The sequence below is a fragment of the Excalfactoria chinensis genome, chromosome 7 (genome assembly GCF_039878825.1).
Source record: "Excalfactoria chinensis isolate bCotChi1 chromosome 7, bCotChi1.hap2, whole genome shotgun sequence".
NCBI lineage: Eukaryota > Metazoa > Chordata > Aves > Galliformes > Phasianidae > Excalfactoria > Excalfactoria chinensis.
This window is the reverse complement of record NC_092831.1, coordinates 4,488,784-4,506,612: the sequence shown is the minus strand read 5'-3', so window position 1 is coordinate 4,506,612 and position 17,829 is coordinate 4,488,784. Positions and strand designations below refer to the sequence as shown.

Sequence of the window (17,829 nt, the reverse complement as noted above, 5' to 3'; positions counted from 1 at the left end):
CACCTACTGTTCTGAAAACCTCAACACCTCTCTTGTGACATTAAGATGCACAGCTTACTGACACGAGAAGTCATAAAAAGCCTAATGCTATTGACTGGCACAACTGATTTTCTAGTCTGTTTCAACTGTTGTATTAACAGTCAAGAAAATAGATGTTTTAATTAAAACATTCTTTGGAACTCCAATCTGTGATAAGTAACTACACTTAGGTGAAGCATAGAAGCAGAGCAGAAACTGCTCAAATGATAGCTCTGCACTTAGTAGGCAACTGGGTAACCATTTTGGTAGCTATTTTCAAATAGCAGTTTGCTTTTTTTTGCATAATAATTTAGAACAATTGCACAAAAAAATCAGGTTTAGCCAAGGATATGTGTTCATGCATTGCAATACTGCAAATGTTGGAATTGTATTTAGCTAGATCAAAAAACAGACTCGGATGCTGACAGTAACTAGCTTAAACAATACATGGCCATACGTATGTGAATATACTTTGAAAAGAATATAAAATTTGCTCCAAACATATTGCAGTGGAAGAGGACCACAAACAATGTGATTTTCAGTACAATCAGAATGACTGACAAAACAGCTGCCTGAGCCTTAATCATCACAAACTCGAATAAGACAGTCAATTTAAAATGTTATCCAAACGGTGAAGGTACTACAGTTGTTCTGCGTTGCATACAGTGCCAATTGTAGAATGACATTTCTGTCAGTTGCATACGTTAAATAAGAATAAAAGTACGGAGTTAAACTTAGCGCATGGTACTATGATTATACCTGTTTCAACAAAGTGTAGTTGGATCCATCAGTGCTAATTTTTCTTATTTCATGATGATCAGCCAGTATTAAGAAAGGTTCCTCATCTAAACCCCAGGAGAAAGAATATATTAGACTAGCTTTTACGTTAATTTATGGAAAAATCAGAAATACAATGCTGAAATATAGATGGTTTGAAAAATAAATGTTACATGCTCTGATCAATGTTATGGATGAAAGAAATATTTAAAACATTCAAATGTTCCAAGAAAGATCAATGATGCAGTATAAAAATGAACCAGGCAATCAATTAGTATATCTTTCAATGCAATTCCATTTTTTTGCATTTGTAATATGGGAACCATACTGTATTTTATGCTAATTTAATGCCAGAGATTAGATTTGAAATACATTCCATGCCTCTTCTGTTAATTTGAACGCTTTCAGATGATCACTGACACTACTGTATTTTTCTGTTGCAAACAAACACATTTTGAACATAGATTTTTGAGACTTCCATACCCTAAACAATCTACACATAACTAAAGAGATACTTGGACATAATGTGGTTTTCCAACTCTGAACTCAAGCCAGATTTAGCTTTTTTCTTTTTTTTAAATCCCAGATTTCTAGTTTATTAATCAATATTCCTTCAGATACTCAAATTACGTTATCACTTTAAAACACTTCTGAAACTGGCATATATAGTAATAATAAAATAAGGCAAAAACAGTCTGTCCTATTTTTGCTCTACTAATAGACTGTTGTACCAAAACAAAACACTAATGAGGAAGCTTATTTAAGACTTGCATCTACAACTCAGATACTCTACGATTCTGAGGTAGGAGTAAGTTCAGAATTTCATCCTCTATCTCATCCTGTGCGCTCTCTGATTACTCAGGGAAGCACCTGGACATTAACTAGAACTACATGACCTTTAAAGTTCCCTTACAACTCTAAGGACTAATTCTGTGTTCCTACATACACAAGGGAAACAGATAATCCTGTTTCACAGCATTTAGAAATAAACTAGATGGTGTTGATAAAAAATAAAGCAAAAATAAGAACCAACTAGCAAAATGAAACTTTTCTTTTGTAAAGCTTGAAAAAGTAGGAGGCCGCTACAGTTGGAAATGGTCTGCGCTATAAACAAAACCCAGCAGAAAATGCTAATGGATTTTTGTTTATTTTCTGTTAACATTTTGCTCTTCCTTTCACTGATTTCATGAATCCTACTGACTAAAGTATATAAAAAATATCAGGGGCACAGAGAGAGGTGCAAGGAAATAAGCACCATTATAAATATATTTTGAACTTCATTGTTTACTGCATATGAGAGTGGAGAATTCCATATGCTCCAGGAATAATAGATTTTGCCATTTCTGTTATACTTCCCAGTTGTTTTCTTTTTTCTTTTTTTTTTTTTTTTTTTTTTTACCATGTACTCATTGAACAAAATGGGAACTTTCAAGGGCAGTTTAGTAATCTAAAGACAACAAAATAAAACATCAGAAGCCTTCTACATAAACTGTTGTATTAGGCATCAGCGAGATCTCGTGCTGTAACGCGATAGGTCTTCCCATGCTCAGTAATGCATATGTATTAGATGAAATAGGAGCCCTATATAAGGGACTCACGAGGTTAATTAAACGCCATTTTACCACCCACCACATTGGTGTAAGCAGTGCGTAACTTGGCCACGGGGCCGTCGGAAGCACATTACAAAGGACGTGATTCCTCAAGGTTACTTGATTAAGGTAACATTTGGTGCCCTCTCTGAGGCACGTCCTGGGGGTAGTGTGCGACGGCTAACTGCGTGGCGGACGCAAGTCCTACGGTTAGATCCCGTAGAAGCGCCTCGGTGGGCGGAAATTGAAGCAGCTGATGTTCTACCTGCGGTTCGGTCGTAAGAAAACGAGGACCGTGGAAGACTGCGGGACTACAGGTCTCGAGTATATACAAAGGGTGCAAGGACGTACGGTGTCGCGCACCAGAAAAAACAATGGATTCCGTCATTAAGGTAGTATCACGAGTTTGTAAAACTCACTGCGTTAGAAATGTTCCTTCTAAGAAGGATATAGCTGCCGTCATCTCCTGTTTGGAGGTGGCGCAGATTTTACCCTCCCCTAGTAATCTGCTCGATTCGGAGCGGTGGGATTCTTTCACCGCTGCCATGCTCCATAGAGCAATGCACGAGTATAAAGCGGAGGAGTTAAAAACCTGGGGTTTGGTCCTGGGTGCTCTTAAAGCCGCTAAGGAGGAGAAACAAGTCCAGGCCATCGCGACTGGGGTTTTTGGTCTGGATACTGGGACGTCCGGGGTCCCGGGGGGTGCGGAGGAATCGCTTTCTGGCGGCGACTCTGCACCCAAAATGGCGCCGGCCACGCCGGCCGTTTTCACAATGGCCATGGCCGCGCCCGAAACAACTCCGGAAGAGAAGGCGGAAGTTGTGTCATCTGGGGAGGCGCCACCATATTATCCCCGCCTATACCCCTCTTTGCAAAGCTTTTACTCGCCTGAGGGGGATGGAATTTGTCCGAGGGAGGGAGAGTCGTGTGGGGAGGCGCGCCGTGGAGGCGTTGAGCCACCCCCAGACCCACCTCCGGAGGAGGGATCTCGTCCCGAGAAGGGTGAGAAAAAAGCGGAGGAAAGAAAATTGCCTATCCCCACCCCGTTTGTCTTATCTCCCGAGGAGGGGGAGGAGAGAGGGGTGGAGAGAAAGGAATTGCCTGCCCCCACCCTGCCGGTCCCGTTTCCCCAGAAGGGGGAGGAGAGAGGGACGGAAAGAAAGGAAATGCCTACCCCTGCCCTGTCGGTCCCGCCTCCCCAGAAGGGGGAGGAAAAAGAGGAGGAACGAAAGGTTCCGCCTACCCCCACCCAATTGGTCGCGTCTCCCCGGAGGAGGGAGGAGCGAGAGGATTCTCGCAAGCCCACCGATTGGTCGGATATCCGTGAATCAATGAGAGGGTTGGGGCTTAAGGAACGGGACTGGGCGGTGTTTTGATGGGAACCCGCCAGCCGCAACCGCGAAGTGACTCTTCAGGAAAGAAGAAAGGAACAGATAAAGAACCACTGCTTGTACCTACGAGAAGGACATTTGTTGTATCGCTTGTTGTGTGTTTTTATGTATTTGTGTTTGTTACAGGGGGAGAGGGTGCTCATCTCATGTCACAACCAGAAAATATTTGGGTCACATGGTCTAATCGAACTGGGCAGAAAGATTTCTGCCTGAGTTTACAGTCAGCCTCATCACCGTTTAGTACATGCCTTATTGAATATCTCATGCTATTGGGGTCCTGACAATCTAGCATGCTCTGGTTGTTGTGCTCGGAAGGAACCTTTGACTGGGGAAGGATTATGGAGCAATGGTACAGCCAAAGCTCTTCCTAAGGGTATATTCTTGATATGTGGGGATAGAGCTTGGCAAGGGATACCAAAGAATCCAGTTGGGGGTCCGTGTTATTTGGGAAAATTGACACTGTTGGCTCCCAATCATTCTGCGGTGATTAATGTTATGAAAAGCATGGTTCGAGTGCAACGCCAGAAACGATCAATAAAAAATCTGGATCGGGATTGTGGGGATGAGGTTCAGTTGTGGGGTCCCACAGCCAGAATCTTTGCGTCAATCTTAGCCCCAGGAGTAGCTGCAGCCCAGGCGCTGAGAGAAATTGAGAGATTGGCTTGTTGGTCTGCGAAAGAAGCTAATGTCACCACAATGGTCTTGTCGGAACTCCTGATGGACATTAATAACATCAGACATGCTGTTCTCCAGAACAGAGCTGCGATAGACTTTCTGCTACTGGCCCAAGGGCACGGATGCAAGGACTTTGAAGGGATGTGCTGCTTCAATCTGAGCGACCACAGTGATTCAATTCATAAGAAGTTGGAGTGGATGCAAGAGCATACCAAGAAAATTGCAATTGATGATGCATTCGGCAGCTGGCTGGATGGACTATTTGGTAATATTGGCCCATGGCTTAAACAGTTTCTTAAAGTATTAATTATAGGGATTTTAGTTTTCTTAGCTTTAATGATTTGCCTACCTTGTGTGTTTCAATGTATCCAGGGTTGTTTACAGCGTATGATAGAAAGAATATTTAATGACAAAATGGAGTGCCAACGGATATATGATAAGCTTTAAGAAGAAGAAGGAACTGTATAAACCCAAGATGCCTTGGATATAATAATTAGAAAACCACTAATATTATTAGACATTGCACTACCTACCTCTGCATGAATTGTAGCTTGTCTACCTCACTTTTTAGATAACTTATATATTTTAGATTTATATGGAGACTAACATTTTTATATATTAGGTTTAGGACTAGCGTTCGCGTTGTAACGGGACATGACTTTATTGAGCATGGGGAGGGGGAAATGTTGTATTAGGCATCAGCGAGATCTCGTGCTGTAACGCGATAGGTCTTCCCATGCTCAGTAATGCATATGTATTAGATGAAATAGGAGCCCTATATAAGGGACTCACGAGGTTAATTAAACGCCATTTTACCACCCACCACATTGGTGTAAGCAGTGCGTAACTTGGCCACGGGGCCGTCGGAAGCACATTACAAAGGACGTGATTCCTCAAGGTTACTTGATTAAGGTAACAATAAACATAATGTTCTTATTGAGAATTAGAATTAAGTGATTATTTTAAACTGTCCTGATAATTTTTCTAGTAAAAATAATAATTCAAACTATTATAATCCACTGTAACAATACACCAAGCATGCTCTGAGTACAATACACACTCAAAATAAATCATGTTCCTTTCCTACTATTTATTGAAGTGATGTACTTCAAAGTGCGTGCTTATCTTGCACAAAGGAAGAGCAAAACATACCTTGGAGATAAAGAATATCACAAATTACAACCAAAGGTAAAAATAATCATAATAATAAAAAAGCAATACCTGAAAGGGATTTGCAGCCATTTAGGTTATCAGGCTGTATTTCATACCCATCTGCACACAAGCACTTGTATGTTCCATATGTATTGATGCACTGCTGGCTACAGGGAAATCCAGATGAACATTCATCAATATCTGTACATGTTTTGCCATCATCCTTCAGCTGGAATCCAGGCCAGCATTTGCACTGGAAAAAACACCCAAACAAATGCATTCATTTTGAATTACTTGCTAACTCTTTTTTATTATCTCCTGAACATGTTAGCACCATAAAATTCAAGTATCCTCAGTTTTCTAAGGTAGTATTCTAACTGAATTGCTATTTATACTATTAACAGAAAGATAAAAGTACATTTCATCTCAGCTTTTGGTGGTGTAATCATAAATATAATTCCCTCTCAAACAACCCTCTTCTTAGAATGATAGATTATTCTTCCTCTTTAAGTATAGAAAAAGGCATCTTCTCAAGAATATGGAAAGGGTTTATTCATGAAAACAATTAACCCTTTTTGGCATTCCTTGTTTTCAATTGAACATGTGTTTATTTGGTAAGGCCTACATATGATTTTTACAATTTTTGCCCAGCAAGGTCATGAATGAACCCTCCCTGCTCAAGTCCAGGCTGGATGGGGCTGTAAGCAACCTAGTCTAGAGGAAGGTGTCCCTGCCCACAGCAGGGGGTTGGACCTAGATGGTCTTGCAGGTTCCTTCCAACCCAAACCATTTTATGATTCTATGAATATTTTGTTGATAATTTACAAATCTGTTTAACAGATTCAGTAATGTGATCGAGAACTCTGAAGGTATGACACTTCATCACAAGAAGGTAACAGACAGTTTTATTACAACCATGGAATAGTTAAGAAACAGTTAAGAGCTGACTTTATTACACTATATTTTAAAGATATTCACCTTGTATCCAACAGGAAGATCCTGACAATCCTGAGAGCAGCCACTAACTTTCTTACTGAGGCACTCATTAATGTGGCAGCTTTTCTCATCAGAGCCATCGCTACAATCTTCTTTGTTATTACAAACATTACTCTGAGGAATACACTTGCCATTTTTGCACATGAAGAAAGAGCTGTTACATGACTGCTCTGGAAAAGAAAAAGAGGACAACTTTGTGTAGTTTACTAGTATTTGGAATGAATTTTCTCATGAATCAGCTCTAATGTGAGCATGAAAGAGCAAACAATTGCATAAAAATTAAATATTACTTTCTTAATGGTACTAATATAAATCCTTTTTTATTCTTCAAATGCTTATTCCTCCACTGGAAAACATGCAAATTCTCCTATATATTTGTTTTCTTCTAATTGAGAAACTCCTACCTTGTCTCTGCACAAAATGTAATCATTGTAGATTTAGAAAGCATGGCTTCTCTCCCCCATGAGTTCTGTGGTGTTTAGTAACATGACTGAATATTCTAAAGCATCTCCTTTGCTGATGACATTATTATCTGTTTTTTCCTTGTGTGGAAGACTTAAAACAACCCATCTTTGACAATCTCAGTCCAAATTGGTCAGCGTATTTATGAGGCTGACCATTTCTCTTATAAGATTACAATGAACAAGTTAAAGCAAGGTACTGAAAATTAAAATTCTAATAAATATGTTACGTATCATTCCACGTAATACAAACCAGCACTACAAAAAGTTACACTGATAACACCGGACTTTTACTATCACATAGAACTAGATTTAATTAAAGTTGTCTGTACTTCTTTCAGAGAACTTCTGTAATTAGATTTTAAAGTTAGATTTGAAAAAATTAAAGGGAGAACTAAAGCTGAAATACAAGATAACTTGAGGGAATTCCCCTCCCGTAATGAATGACTTAGTTTAGAAAAAGATCAGACTGTAAAACAGGGAGCAGCGTTAGACACAGCTACAAATTCACGTACCACCAGCTACACTGTACAAATCCCAAGGCTTTCACAGTTGTAAAATTCATTTGCAGTTTGAGATCATTTGAAAACTCTTCTGTATGTCCATAATATCAAGAACTTCAGTAGAACTGTCAGGAGACTGGTAGCAGAAACTCCTAAACTTTGAAGTTTCAGCAATTGCACGTGGTTTAACAAAGGTAAGGCATATTACACCAGCAAACCACTGAGTATATAAAATATGATGTTTCATATTTGCCTAACTACAGCCCCAAGCTACTGTTTGAAGAAAAATGGTTAGACAGGCTCTAAAAGAATTTAATACGGACCTGAACTTCTGCATTTTTTGTTTATAGGTGCTTCATCAGAATGGTCTGGGCAGTCAAAATCCCCATCACATTGCCACTGGGAGTTTAACAGGCATCTTCCATCAGCACAAGTGAACTCTCCAGGATGACAGCGACGATATCCTAGAAGTACAGTAATCGGTGATTTCATCCTTTGCTCAACACTTTTGACACAGAATGTTGCATATACAAAATAAATTAAGATTGCCTTTTGTTCCATTAACAGATACTCAGCAACATATGCTTACACACAAGAGTCTTCCAAGAAAAAAAAATAATCAAATGTGCAGTGCAGTCTAGTCCTGTATCAATTCCCACCAATGCAAAGTGTAGTTATGCAGCTCTCACATAAAACTAAATACATTTTCCTAAGTAATCTCCATAAGTAAATGAACTTTATCCTAATTAGTAGGAAATAGTTTTCCAACAGCTATTTTGGAAATTACTAAACTCACTAAATAGTTTTACATAACTTGTATAACACACATGCTTTCTCTTTGAGACATGCATACTCATTTTAACCATTCTAAGCATGTATTTTCTAAGACTTCCACAAAAAAGGAGGAAATACCTATAAAATTTATAAATTTCCAAGTTAAAATGTTAATATCAAGTTGAATTTATTAATGCATGAAAGCAAAGAACTTTCTTTTGCAATAGTGACTTTAAAGTAATAGACCTTGCAGAAGGCCCTACATTTAACAGTTTAGAACTTTTCTGTTTTCTCTACTTTTATTATACTTGCCACATTCCAGTGATTCATCCGATCCATCTCCACAGTCATCATCATGGTCACATACAAACTGTTTTGGAATGCAGATGTTGTTATGGCACGTGAAAGCATTCTCATCACAAGTGTTATTAGGAGCTGAAGAGAATACAGTACATAAAACATAGATGAAATTGGAGAGAGTAAGACAGACACATTTTCTTACAGAAAAAATGACTAGCACTTAGATTCAGTGCACTCAATGTAAATAACTTGCATCTTATGTAAATCACTAGACAAATAAATGGCAGAAGATTGTATGCAACTTGGTAGTGATGAACAAAGAAGTAAAGGTAGCTGGCCTCTCATAATATAACACAAATGGTTTCAGAAGTTGATGCTGTCTACAACTTAACATCTGCCTCTGAGAAACAAAGGTTGGAAAATTTTCCTTTCTATGTTAGTCTGCTCCTGAACAAAAGCTCTTTAAAAGCCATAAACACACAAAATATTCTCAACTAAAAAAAACAATATATCACAGAATATACATCCAGTGAAGAGACATTATTTCAGTATTTTAAATCTAGACCATTGTTGTATACAGTTATAAAAGAAGACCCCCGATGATACTACTACTACTGAACATTTGACACACAATACAAATGTGTCCCACAGAAGACTGAGTGCAATAGTTTGCAGGGTGGGAGTTGTTGGCATCAACTAATTAGGCAGAAGACATTGGAGGGTGATAGTGTTTCGCTGTTATGATGTACAACATCTCTTACACGCAGTAGCATTTTCTTCAGGCAGTGGAATGTAGTCAACAACCTGCTAGTTTTCATTAGTAAACACGCTGTCTAATATGTGTGATGTGACACGCTGTTTTCAGCTTGTGTACATCAGTATATATTAACAAAATCCGAAGATGTTATTCTGACTAAAACATTTAAGGATCCTGCTATGTATGCCCCATGTGGTTGTACTAACAATCTTGACAATATAGAAGCATGACTCCACAGATATAAACAACATCTGGATATTGTAAAGGCAAAAGTGTCAAGCAAAGAAATACCACACATCTCATCATGCAAACATACCACAGCCTGCTGTAGAGAGTTCATCACTTCCATTTGGACAGTCTCTTTCACCATCACAAAGCCAGTGTTGAGGAACACAGGCGTGAGAGCCGAGGCAACTGAATGTCCCTGCAGCACATGTCACTGAACCTGAAAAAATAACATGAGTGGCTGCAAAGAAAATTTTTCTTGGTGCAGTAGGGCAAACATAACAGGCTAGCTTGTATTTTACAGGAAAAATCTGACCATCTATTACCTCTCACACTTAGTTCTCTGAATTTACTGTAAGGAAATTTAATTTACTGCCATTTATGAAAACTATCCAACAGAATAACTTTACAAACCAATTCTGGGCTTTATGCTGGGACTGTGTGAATGAAGAACTACACTCATAAGCCACACAATCCTAACATAACTACACTCTATGGCAAGAGGCTACAGATATTCAGAACTTGCATACATCAGCCCCATATACCTAAAAGAGAACCTCTAAGAATACGTACCACATGTTATACTAGTGGGAGAAAGAAAATCTCGAACAGTTTCAGAGCAAGTAATTCAACATACGGCTTCACTACGTATTTCTTTTCGTTTGCTTCTTTTTAAACAGGATTTTGTTTAAACAAAATATTATATCCTAGTATTCATTTTTACTCTGTTTTGAATTACTCAATTCATCACTTAATCTTATCAGCAAAATATACTTGCTATATTTGCTCCCTTCCTGCTACCTTCATGGATCCCTTGGACTCTTTCTGTATGGATGGTCTGACATGACACAGAGGTGAACTTATTCTACTTACCACAAATAACATCGCTCTCGTCAAAGCCATTTCCACAATCATCCTCACCATCACAAATCCATTGCTTAGAGATGCACTTGTCTGCAGAACAAGCAAACTGATTCCACGAGCAGGATGAATCTAAGAATGACAACAGCCACTGTGTTCTTTAGGTTCAGAACAGCACTATGCTCCCTGTAGTTTATCCACAGAAACCCTCCACATAGAAATCTCTACACAAGTTCTTTCTGCCTGCCCAACTGCAGCATATTACTTTAAGTTGAAAGTAATGGCAAATTTCAGTGCTTCCAAATCAGATGGCGGAAATACTCTAAACATAAATGCCATTAAGGTGATCCTTTCCAAAACAGTTATAAAACACTATTCATGCAGACTTCCCTGTTTAAGGACAAAAATTATACTTCTCTAATTAATGACAAGAGATTTAAGATTTAGAAACAAAAAGAATTTTCAGTACTTGAAACTGATTCAAAAATAAAATATTTTAACAACTACATCAAAATGGCTGAGAGTTTTCAGTAGGAAAAAAAGATTGACTAAAATCCCTTCTTTAACTCTGAAAAAAAATTGATTTCCCTGTTCAACTACAACTGAATTATTGAAATCGTATGTTCGATTAAGCCATACCAATATAAAGGCCAGCTCTCACTACAAGCTAAATCAACCTGGATTGCTCCTCAGTTACGCAGAATTTAAGAACCATAAGAGATCTGACATGGAATGAATCCTTCAAGTTTTTAACAATTTATGCTGTAATTTATTCCCAACAATTTAGTTATAAAAATGGTCTTGTGAAGAATTACAAAGAATTGGTGAAACTGATGGATGTTAAAGAAACGGAAAAGCCTGTATGAAAATGTCTCTTTAGGAGAAAAAAGAAAATATAGATAGTGCTTTCATTCTAGTGTGTGATAAGGCATAAAACATTGAAAGTAAAGATTTGTGTCTGAAAATGTTACATGAGAACTTTTCCATATAGCTTTATGTTCAATCTTTAAGATATATTCAGATATGTTTTGTTTTGAAAACATGCCGGTGATTACGGAAGTACAATCAGATCAAATGCTCACCACAGTGCAATTCATCCACTCCATCCTCACAGTCTTTCTGCCCATCACAAAGCCAGGTGTTCAGAATACATCTTCCACTAGGACAACCAAAATAATTTTCTTCACATGTGGGTTTGTTTTGAACTGTGATAAAATAAAGAATGTAATGTAAAATGGTCTCTACTAGTATGACTAGGAGCCTAATACATTTCTGCTAAATTTCTGAGTACTGATGGACAACAAAGTGATTATGTTTAAAAACATAAAAAAATAAATATTACTTACATTATTTAACTGTGTTCATGCAAGTCAGAAAATAGTGATGACTAAGTGTAGGGAGCTGAAATACTTCATTAATTTACACAGGAACAACATCAATTAAAAGGTCTTTTAGTGGAAAAATGGTAGTTCAGTTTATAATACTTTATATGCGGTAAATCAAAACTTCTAGTTATTTTACGCCAGCTGAAGAAATTGCCCTTTTGATCTATCCTCTAGTATCAACAAGATAACCTAATCAGGGCATTATTTTTGCCACATTCGTTGAGATAAGCAATAAATCTGATGCATGCTCTGAGAGTTGCCACCATACTTTATCACCAACACTGGAGCCAGATTTAGACTGTCATGAAAGAGAAAGTCATTCTTCCATGCTTCATTTCTCTGTATAGGCACTTAAGGCACTGTATATATTCTCTGTACAGTCTCAAGTGCCTTAAGACTTACTTCATAGACATGAAGAAAGAGAACATGATAATATACGTAGTTTCAAGACATAAGAAGTAATATTAGTCTAATGAGTGGCAAAGACTATTTTCAAAATTTCAACCAAGCTCTTGGCCTGTGAGAACCCAGGCAATATCTCCTCATTCCGAGCACTGAAGATCACTAAAACTCTCTTGCTAAGGTTTCTATTACTACTTCAATGTATCAGGGCTATTTATACTGTTGTTTGGTTAGTATTTTTCCCCCCTCTATTTTCTATTAAGAAAATAATAATAAAGTTATGATATTTATGCCTTATTCAACTGCATGAGTATTAAAAAAGCAAAGAAGAAACAGGATGTCTATGACAGCTCAGTAGCAATTAAAGATTGGTTAAGTACAACCACCCCTACATGAATATTGTTCCTTATTTTTCTTTAAGAACAATGGCAATGAATAAAGTTAAGACTGTTAATGGGAATTATCATATTCATAACAGAAATAACAGTCAGAAATGTAATGTGCAGGCAGGCAGTTTTGAATGAGAGGGAAAAAGAAATCACAAGTGGGTTGAACTGGAATGGTATTGCTTTCAAATAAAGGGATGATCCAGGCAATTAGTCACACATTAAAATGATGGAATGTTTTGGAACACATTTGGAAAGATAGAATAAAGTAACACAAATAAATGGACAATGGAATAAAATGCAACATTAGTTTACTTATGCAACATTAGTTTACTGAAGCTATATCACAGTAGCCTGAAAATCTTCTTTGGGCTGGTAAAAACCCCACAAACAAAGGAAATAAAGTAATTCTAAGCTATTTTGAGCTCAAAAACAGCTAATTCTAAAGAATTATTAGATAATCTGGAAAACGCGGAGTTTGGAAAGAAAACTATAATTTAACACGCATCTGCCTACAGCAAGGATAAAAGTCCTTAATAACTGGTTTAATTGATGTCTGTGATAAAGTTCCAAGTTACCTTCTGGATCTTTGTTATCTTTTTCATCAGTAAATTTGGCACAAAGTAAATGAGAACTCTAATAGAAGGTCTTGATAACACAATGGATAATGTCACAGACAAACAGAATACTAAACAGGAATAACCAGATGCTAATTACTAGGCTAGCAAAAATTAGGTAGCATTCAATAATGTACAATTCCAAGTTTTATTTTTACTCACAGTAATCCTCAGAAAAAAAAAAGAAAAAGAGGTACTGGTCACAGAAGGTTATTACAGCCACATGGGAGCCAGTTATTAGAACAAATGGAAATGAATTTTTAAAGTGATTTTTAAAGTGCATATTTGCTGATACAAAAAAAAAAAAAAAAAAGTTTTCATCTACCATATTAGATACTGGCTTGGTATATTGCAGGGAGATGCAAAACCAAAAGACTAAGACAACATGAGTGGATACATTATTTTCTAAGGAAGATTTCTAAAATGCCTTGGCTTACATGCTCCCATTGCATGTAAAGACTTAGGATACAATTATGCAAAGATTACAATGTCCTTATCAGCGTAAGAACAAACAAACTGGAACACATGAAAAGTTGAAATTAAGAGATTAATGAGTTTCTGGAAGATTAGAAGAATACTATTGGCAAAAAAATTACTACTAATTTTTAATTCTACAAATTTTTGTTTAAAACTCATGGTAAGGGACAGTTGACATAAGTTTGATATCTACAGTTTCTTTACTAGTGCAATATCCCCAGTTTGACCAGAAATTGATAGTATTGACCTAATTCTACAAATCATATCACTGTGATGTTGTTTTTATTGTAATACTTCAAAATTCAGGGTAAGCCATATAATTTATGAGTATACAGAGTATTTCTCAAGTCTCCAGAAACAGCTTTCAAAAAAGCACCGTATTCCTGTATGTGGCATTTTTCTCTCCAACATTACCACACAGGAGCAGAGGAGAAACCAATTTCAACACTGAATACTTTGTTATCTTCTGAGGTTCACTAACACTACAGTCACTCTGATAAAAATTACTTAACAAAATGTCACTGAAGTGTTGTCCTTCAAATTTATAATACACATACATATACCTTGAAAAATTATTATTCTAACATATGAATTTCCTGAATTATCATTAAAAACTCAGCTGAAAATTTGGAATAATAAAACTCTTTAAATTGTAAAATACATTTGCTTCTTCCTTTTTTCAAGCTGTAGATTTCTACAGAAAACAACCCAAGTTCCAGCCGTAAACACATCTTGATTTTCTAGAAGTCCAGCACCTCAGGGACTTAAGTGTACCTAATCTCTACTGACTCAGGAACAGAACAATTACAAAAGTAACAGTCCTGGATTCTACACTGCAGTCTACAATAAAGTACCTCAAAAAAACCAAAGAGAAAGTTTTAAAATAATAATAATTATATATATGAAAGGAAGGAAATACCATCCACTGAAACAGCTCTTTTGATTTCATGCTGGAGCTTGATATTTCAGGACTAATGTTCTAACCAAATACAAATGAATAATGACAGACCTAACCTGGATGAAATATGAAGTTAGGCATTACACTTGTTTTTGGATGCATTAATTGGTAAAAATTTGCATAATCTAATGAAACACGAAGGCTAGTGAAAAAAACTTCACCAACATTACACTTATATCTGCGTTAAACGTTGCATATGGACCAAAACAAATATTTTCTAACATTAGAAAACAACGACAAAATCAAAATAAGCAACAAAAAGAACCAAGGAACAAGGGAAAATATTTTTCCAGAAACATAATTTATAACTTTCAGTTTTCTTTTTGACAGTTACCTGGGCATTTCAGCTCATCTGTATAATCTCCACAGTCATTAGATCCATCACATATCCATTCTGGCAGTATACAAAGTGAAGTGGAATTACAGCTAATAAATCCTGTAGATTTGATTCCAAGTTTATAGAAGTAAGCACAGTTTGTATTATCTGGAAGGAGACAATAGATCACTGTATCACACCTAATACAAAGTTTTATTTGTGGTTTTCACATTTATCTTGAATTTGCACAGACTACTCAACCATTGTTATCCAACAAGTAATGGCTATGAATGATCCCCTATATAACAAGGAATAATCATGAAAAAAATGCTAAGATGAAGCACAGACAAACACGAACTTACTGCAGTTCTTTTCATCCGAGGCATCTGCACAGTCAATGATCTGGTTGCATTGCGCTGATTTTCCAATGCAAGTCCCATCTGCACAACGGAATTCTGTTGAAGTACATGCTGAATCTACAATATATGGATATATATATATATATAAATTAATGTAATAAACGGTTCAGATGTGTATTATAATTATTATGCTTATAGTTTCTACCTCTTCGGATGGTGCATCCAGAATCTAGTGCTTCTTCAGAAAACTCACTATGGTTGAAGGAATACATTTCTGATTTTTGAATTCCTTTATCATGGCTTCGACATATCTCTTAAGACAATTCAACTCAGTTTGAGATAATCAATGTGAGGAGGAGACAAGCCCTTGCAGGACTATCTATGAATCTTTAGATCTTTTCCTTTAACAACACATAGGGATTCTTCCTTGTATACTTTTCTCTCTATCCACAATCAGATGTTTTTAGATGTTTTAAAAGCCATGCAGTAGTTGCAGAAAAGAAGCTGCCGGAGCTGCATTTTGGGTTATCTGTGTATTGTGGCATAATTGCTCCTCCAAACTTTCTGGATTGTAACTAAGGATTTGCATTGTCTGCTATCTTCTTTTCATTCATTGACAGAAGCACAATATAAATACTCATGTTTTAAAATGCAAAAGCAACATGGATATAAAACAGAAAACAACGCTGATACATTTTATATAAGACACAGACATTGCAGTGCATCTGAGAAGCAAAGAAAGCAAACACTGTCTTCTTCAAAGAAGAAAGAACAGCAGATACAGTAAAGAAATAGCTTATCTTCCTCATGTATCACTTCATGGAAGACACAATAATACTATATTTGGAGTTTGCCACAGAAAAAAAACAACAACAAAAATCTCCTTCTAGAGCACTGTAAATGTAAACCAAACTCAGTGTTGATATCAGCCCCAACATGTGATTTCAAAGGTAGCAGCGTGCAACTGCCCTCATTTTCAAATGATAAAAGGAAATTCCGGTCATTCTAATTAAAATATTTGTATTTTTTAACTACTTCTATTCACAAAATATATATTCGTGGAGCAATAGTCTGAAATCACACCGGTAGTAATCATCATTTACCTTTACAATCAAATTCATCAGAGTTGTCACCACAGTCATTCGTACCATCACACACTTTGTTACGCAAAATACAGCGTCGATTAGAACATGGTTTGAAACCCTTTCGACAGCCTCTATTTTCTGGAAAACAAGAACATAATTTAATTTAGACATTGGATTTACCAATATCCTTGCACTAAAATCAGGCACACTGAAAAGCATTTTAAACATATTTTCTACAGCACACTTTTGTCATAAAGGTGACACACAGTGTTAGCAATTCAGATAAAGCACAATGAAAGATGCCGCATTTACTCTAAACAAAATACAGCAATAAGAAGGAGTGTAAAATAGCCAAAGCGTATGAAAATACAAACTGTTTGATAATACAACTTTCTTTCTAATTTGTTTCCACATGACCTTCTATTTGTTTGTTCAACCTACCTTCCTCCCCAAAGTACTCTATGAAACTACAAAAACATAAAGGATGTTTCCTTTATCTACAGGCACACAACTGATTTTTTCCATGTAATCTCTTTTGTTGTTGTTTAATTAAATTAAATGTGTGTTTTATTATTTTCTTCTGATGTTCATTTTGGTAATCAGTTGGTATATGTTAAGAGAAAATTCACAGAGAAATCAATATAAACTTGAAGTTCAAATGTCTGGAAATACTCACCACAGTAAAACAGTTTTTCATCTGACTTGTCCTTACAATGAGCAGTGCCATCACAAGTTAGCTGGTAATCAATGCATTCACCATTTCCACATTCAAACTCAGAATAAATGTTGCAAGTAGAATTTTTAGCTAAAAATAACATACATTACAACACATCATTTTCTTTTTTATCTTTTGATAAGGACCGATATCTAGATAACAACAACAAAAAAATAGTAAGAAATTTCATATGGTGTTGGACTCCAGTACAAGATGGGAGAGACTGTAAAAGACAAACGCAGCCAAAGATCCATTAATTTATGGGAAGATGTAGCAAAGCAAGCTAGCAATACAGAAGAGATGATGACTTGTTACCACTGCCCTCAACTCAAGAGGAAGAATGAGGAAATGAAGTCTACTTATTGTGCTCTTCTGCTTGTTACTATTACAATATTTCTACTCAATTTCAGGAGGAAGAGATGTCCTCTATACAAAAATTATAAGCCAACATAACTTGAAAACAACTTTCTATTGGATTCAAATATGAAATACGAAAGTGCTGCAAATGTGGATTCTGGACAAAGTGAACTCTGATCCTCTTTATGATTTATAGAGTCCTTAGAATGCCAGCCATGTTTATCAGAGCACTGCTTTTCCCTTATTTCCCTCCTATCAGAATTGTAAGAACTAAGAATCCTCATTAGATTTGC

The 17,829-nt window shown here is 36.5% G+C and overlaps 1 protein-coding gene across 1 annotated transcript in view; it reads right to left on the bottom strand.

Annotated features, from left to right (window-relative positions):
• The window catches only part of LRP1B (LDL receptor related protein 1B), a 563,267-nt gene that overhangs the window by 82,160 nt on the left and 463,278 nt on the right, over positions 1-17,829 (bottom strand). The window contains exons 46-57 of the mRNA XM_072342527.1: positions 17,141-17,269; positions 16,483-16,602; positions 15,383-15,496; positions 15,039-15,188; positions 11,562-11,684; positions 10,492-10,611; positions 9,710-9,838; positions 8,649-8,771; positions 7,886-8,026; positions 6,581-6,768; positions 5,672-5,855; positions 778-863 (exon numbers count right to left, since the gene is read on the bottom strand). Of these exons, the coding sequence (XP_072198628.1) occupies positions 778-863; positions 5,672-5,855; positions 6,581-6,768; positions 7,886-8,026; positions 8,649-8,771; positions 9,710-9,838; positions 10,492-10,611; positions 11,562-11,684; positions 15,039-15,188; positions 15,383-15,496; positions 16,483-16,602; positions 17,141-17,269 (1,607 nt within the window). The remainder of the gene's footprint in view (positions 1-777; positions 864-5,671; positions 5,856-6,580; positions 6,769-7,885; positions 8,027-8,648; positions 8,772-9,709; positions 9,839-10,491; positions 10,612-11,561; positions 11,685-15,038; positions 15,189-15,382; positions 15,497-16,482; positions 16,603-17,140; positions 17,270-17,829) is intronic.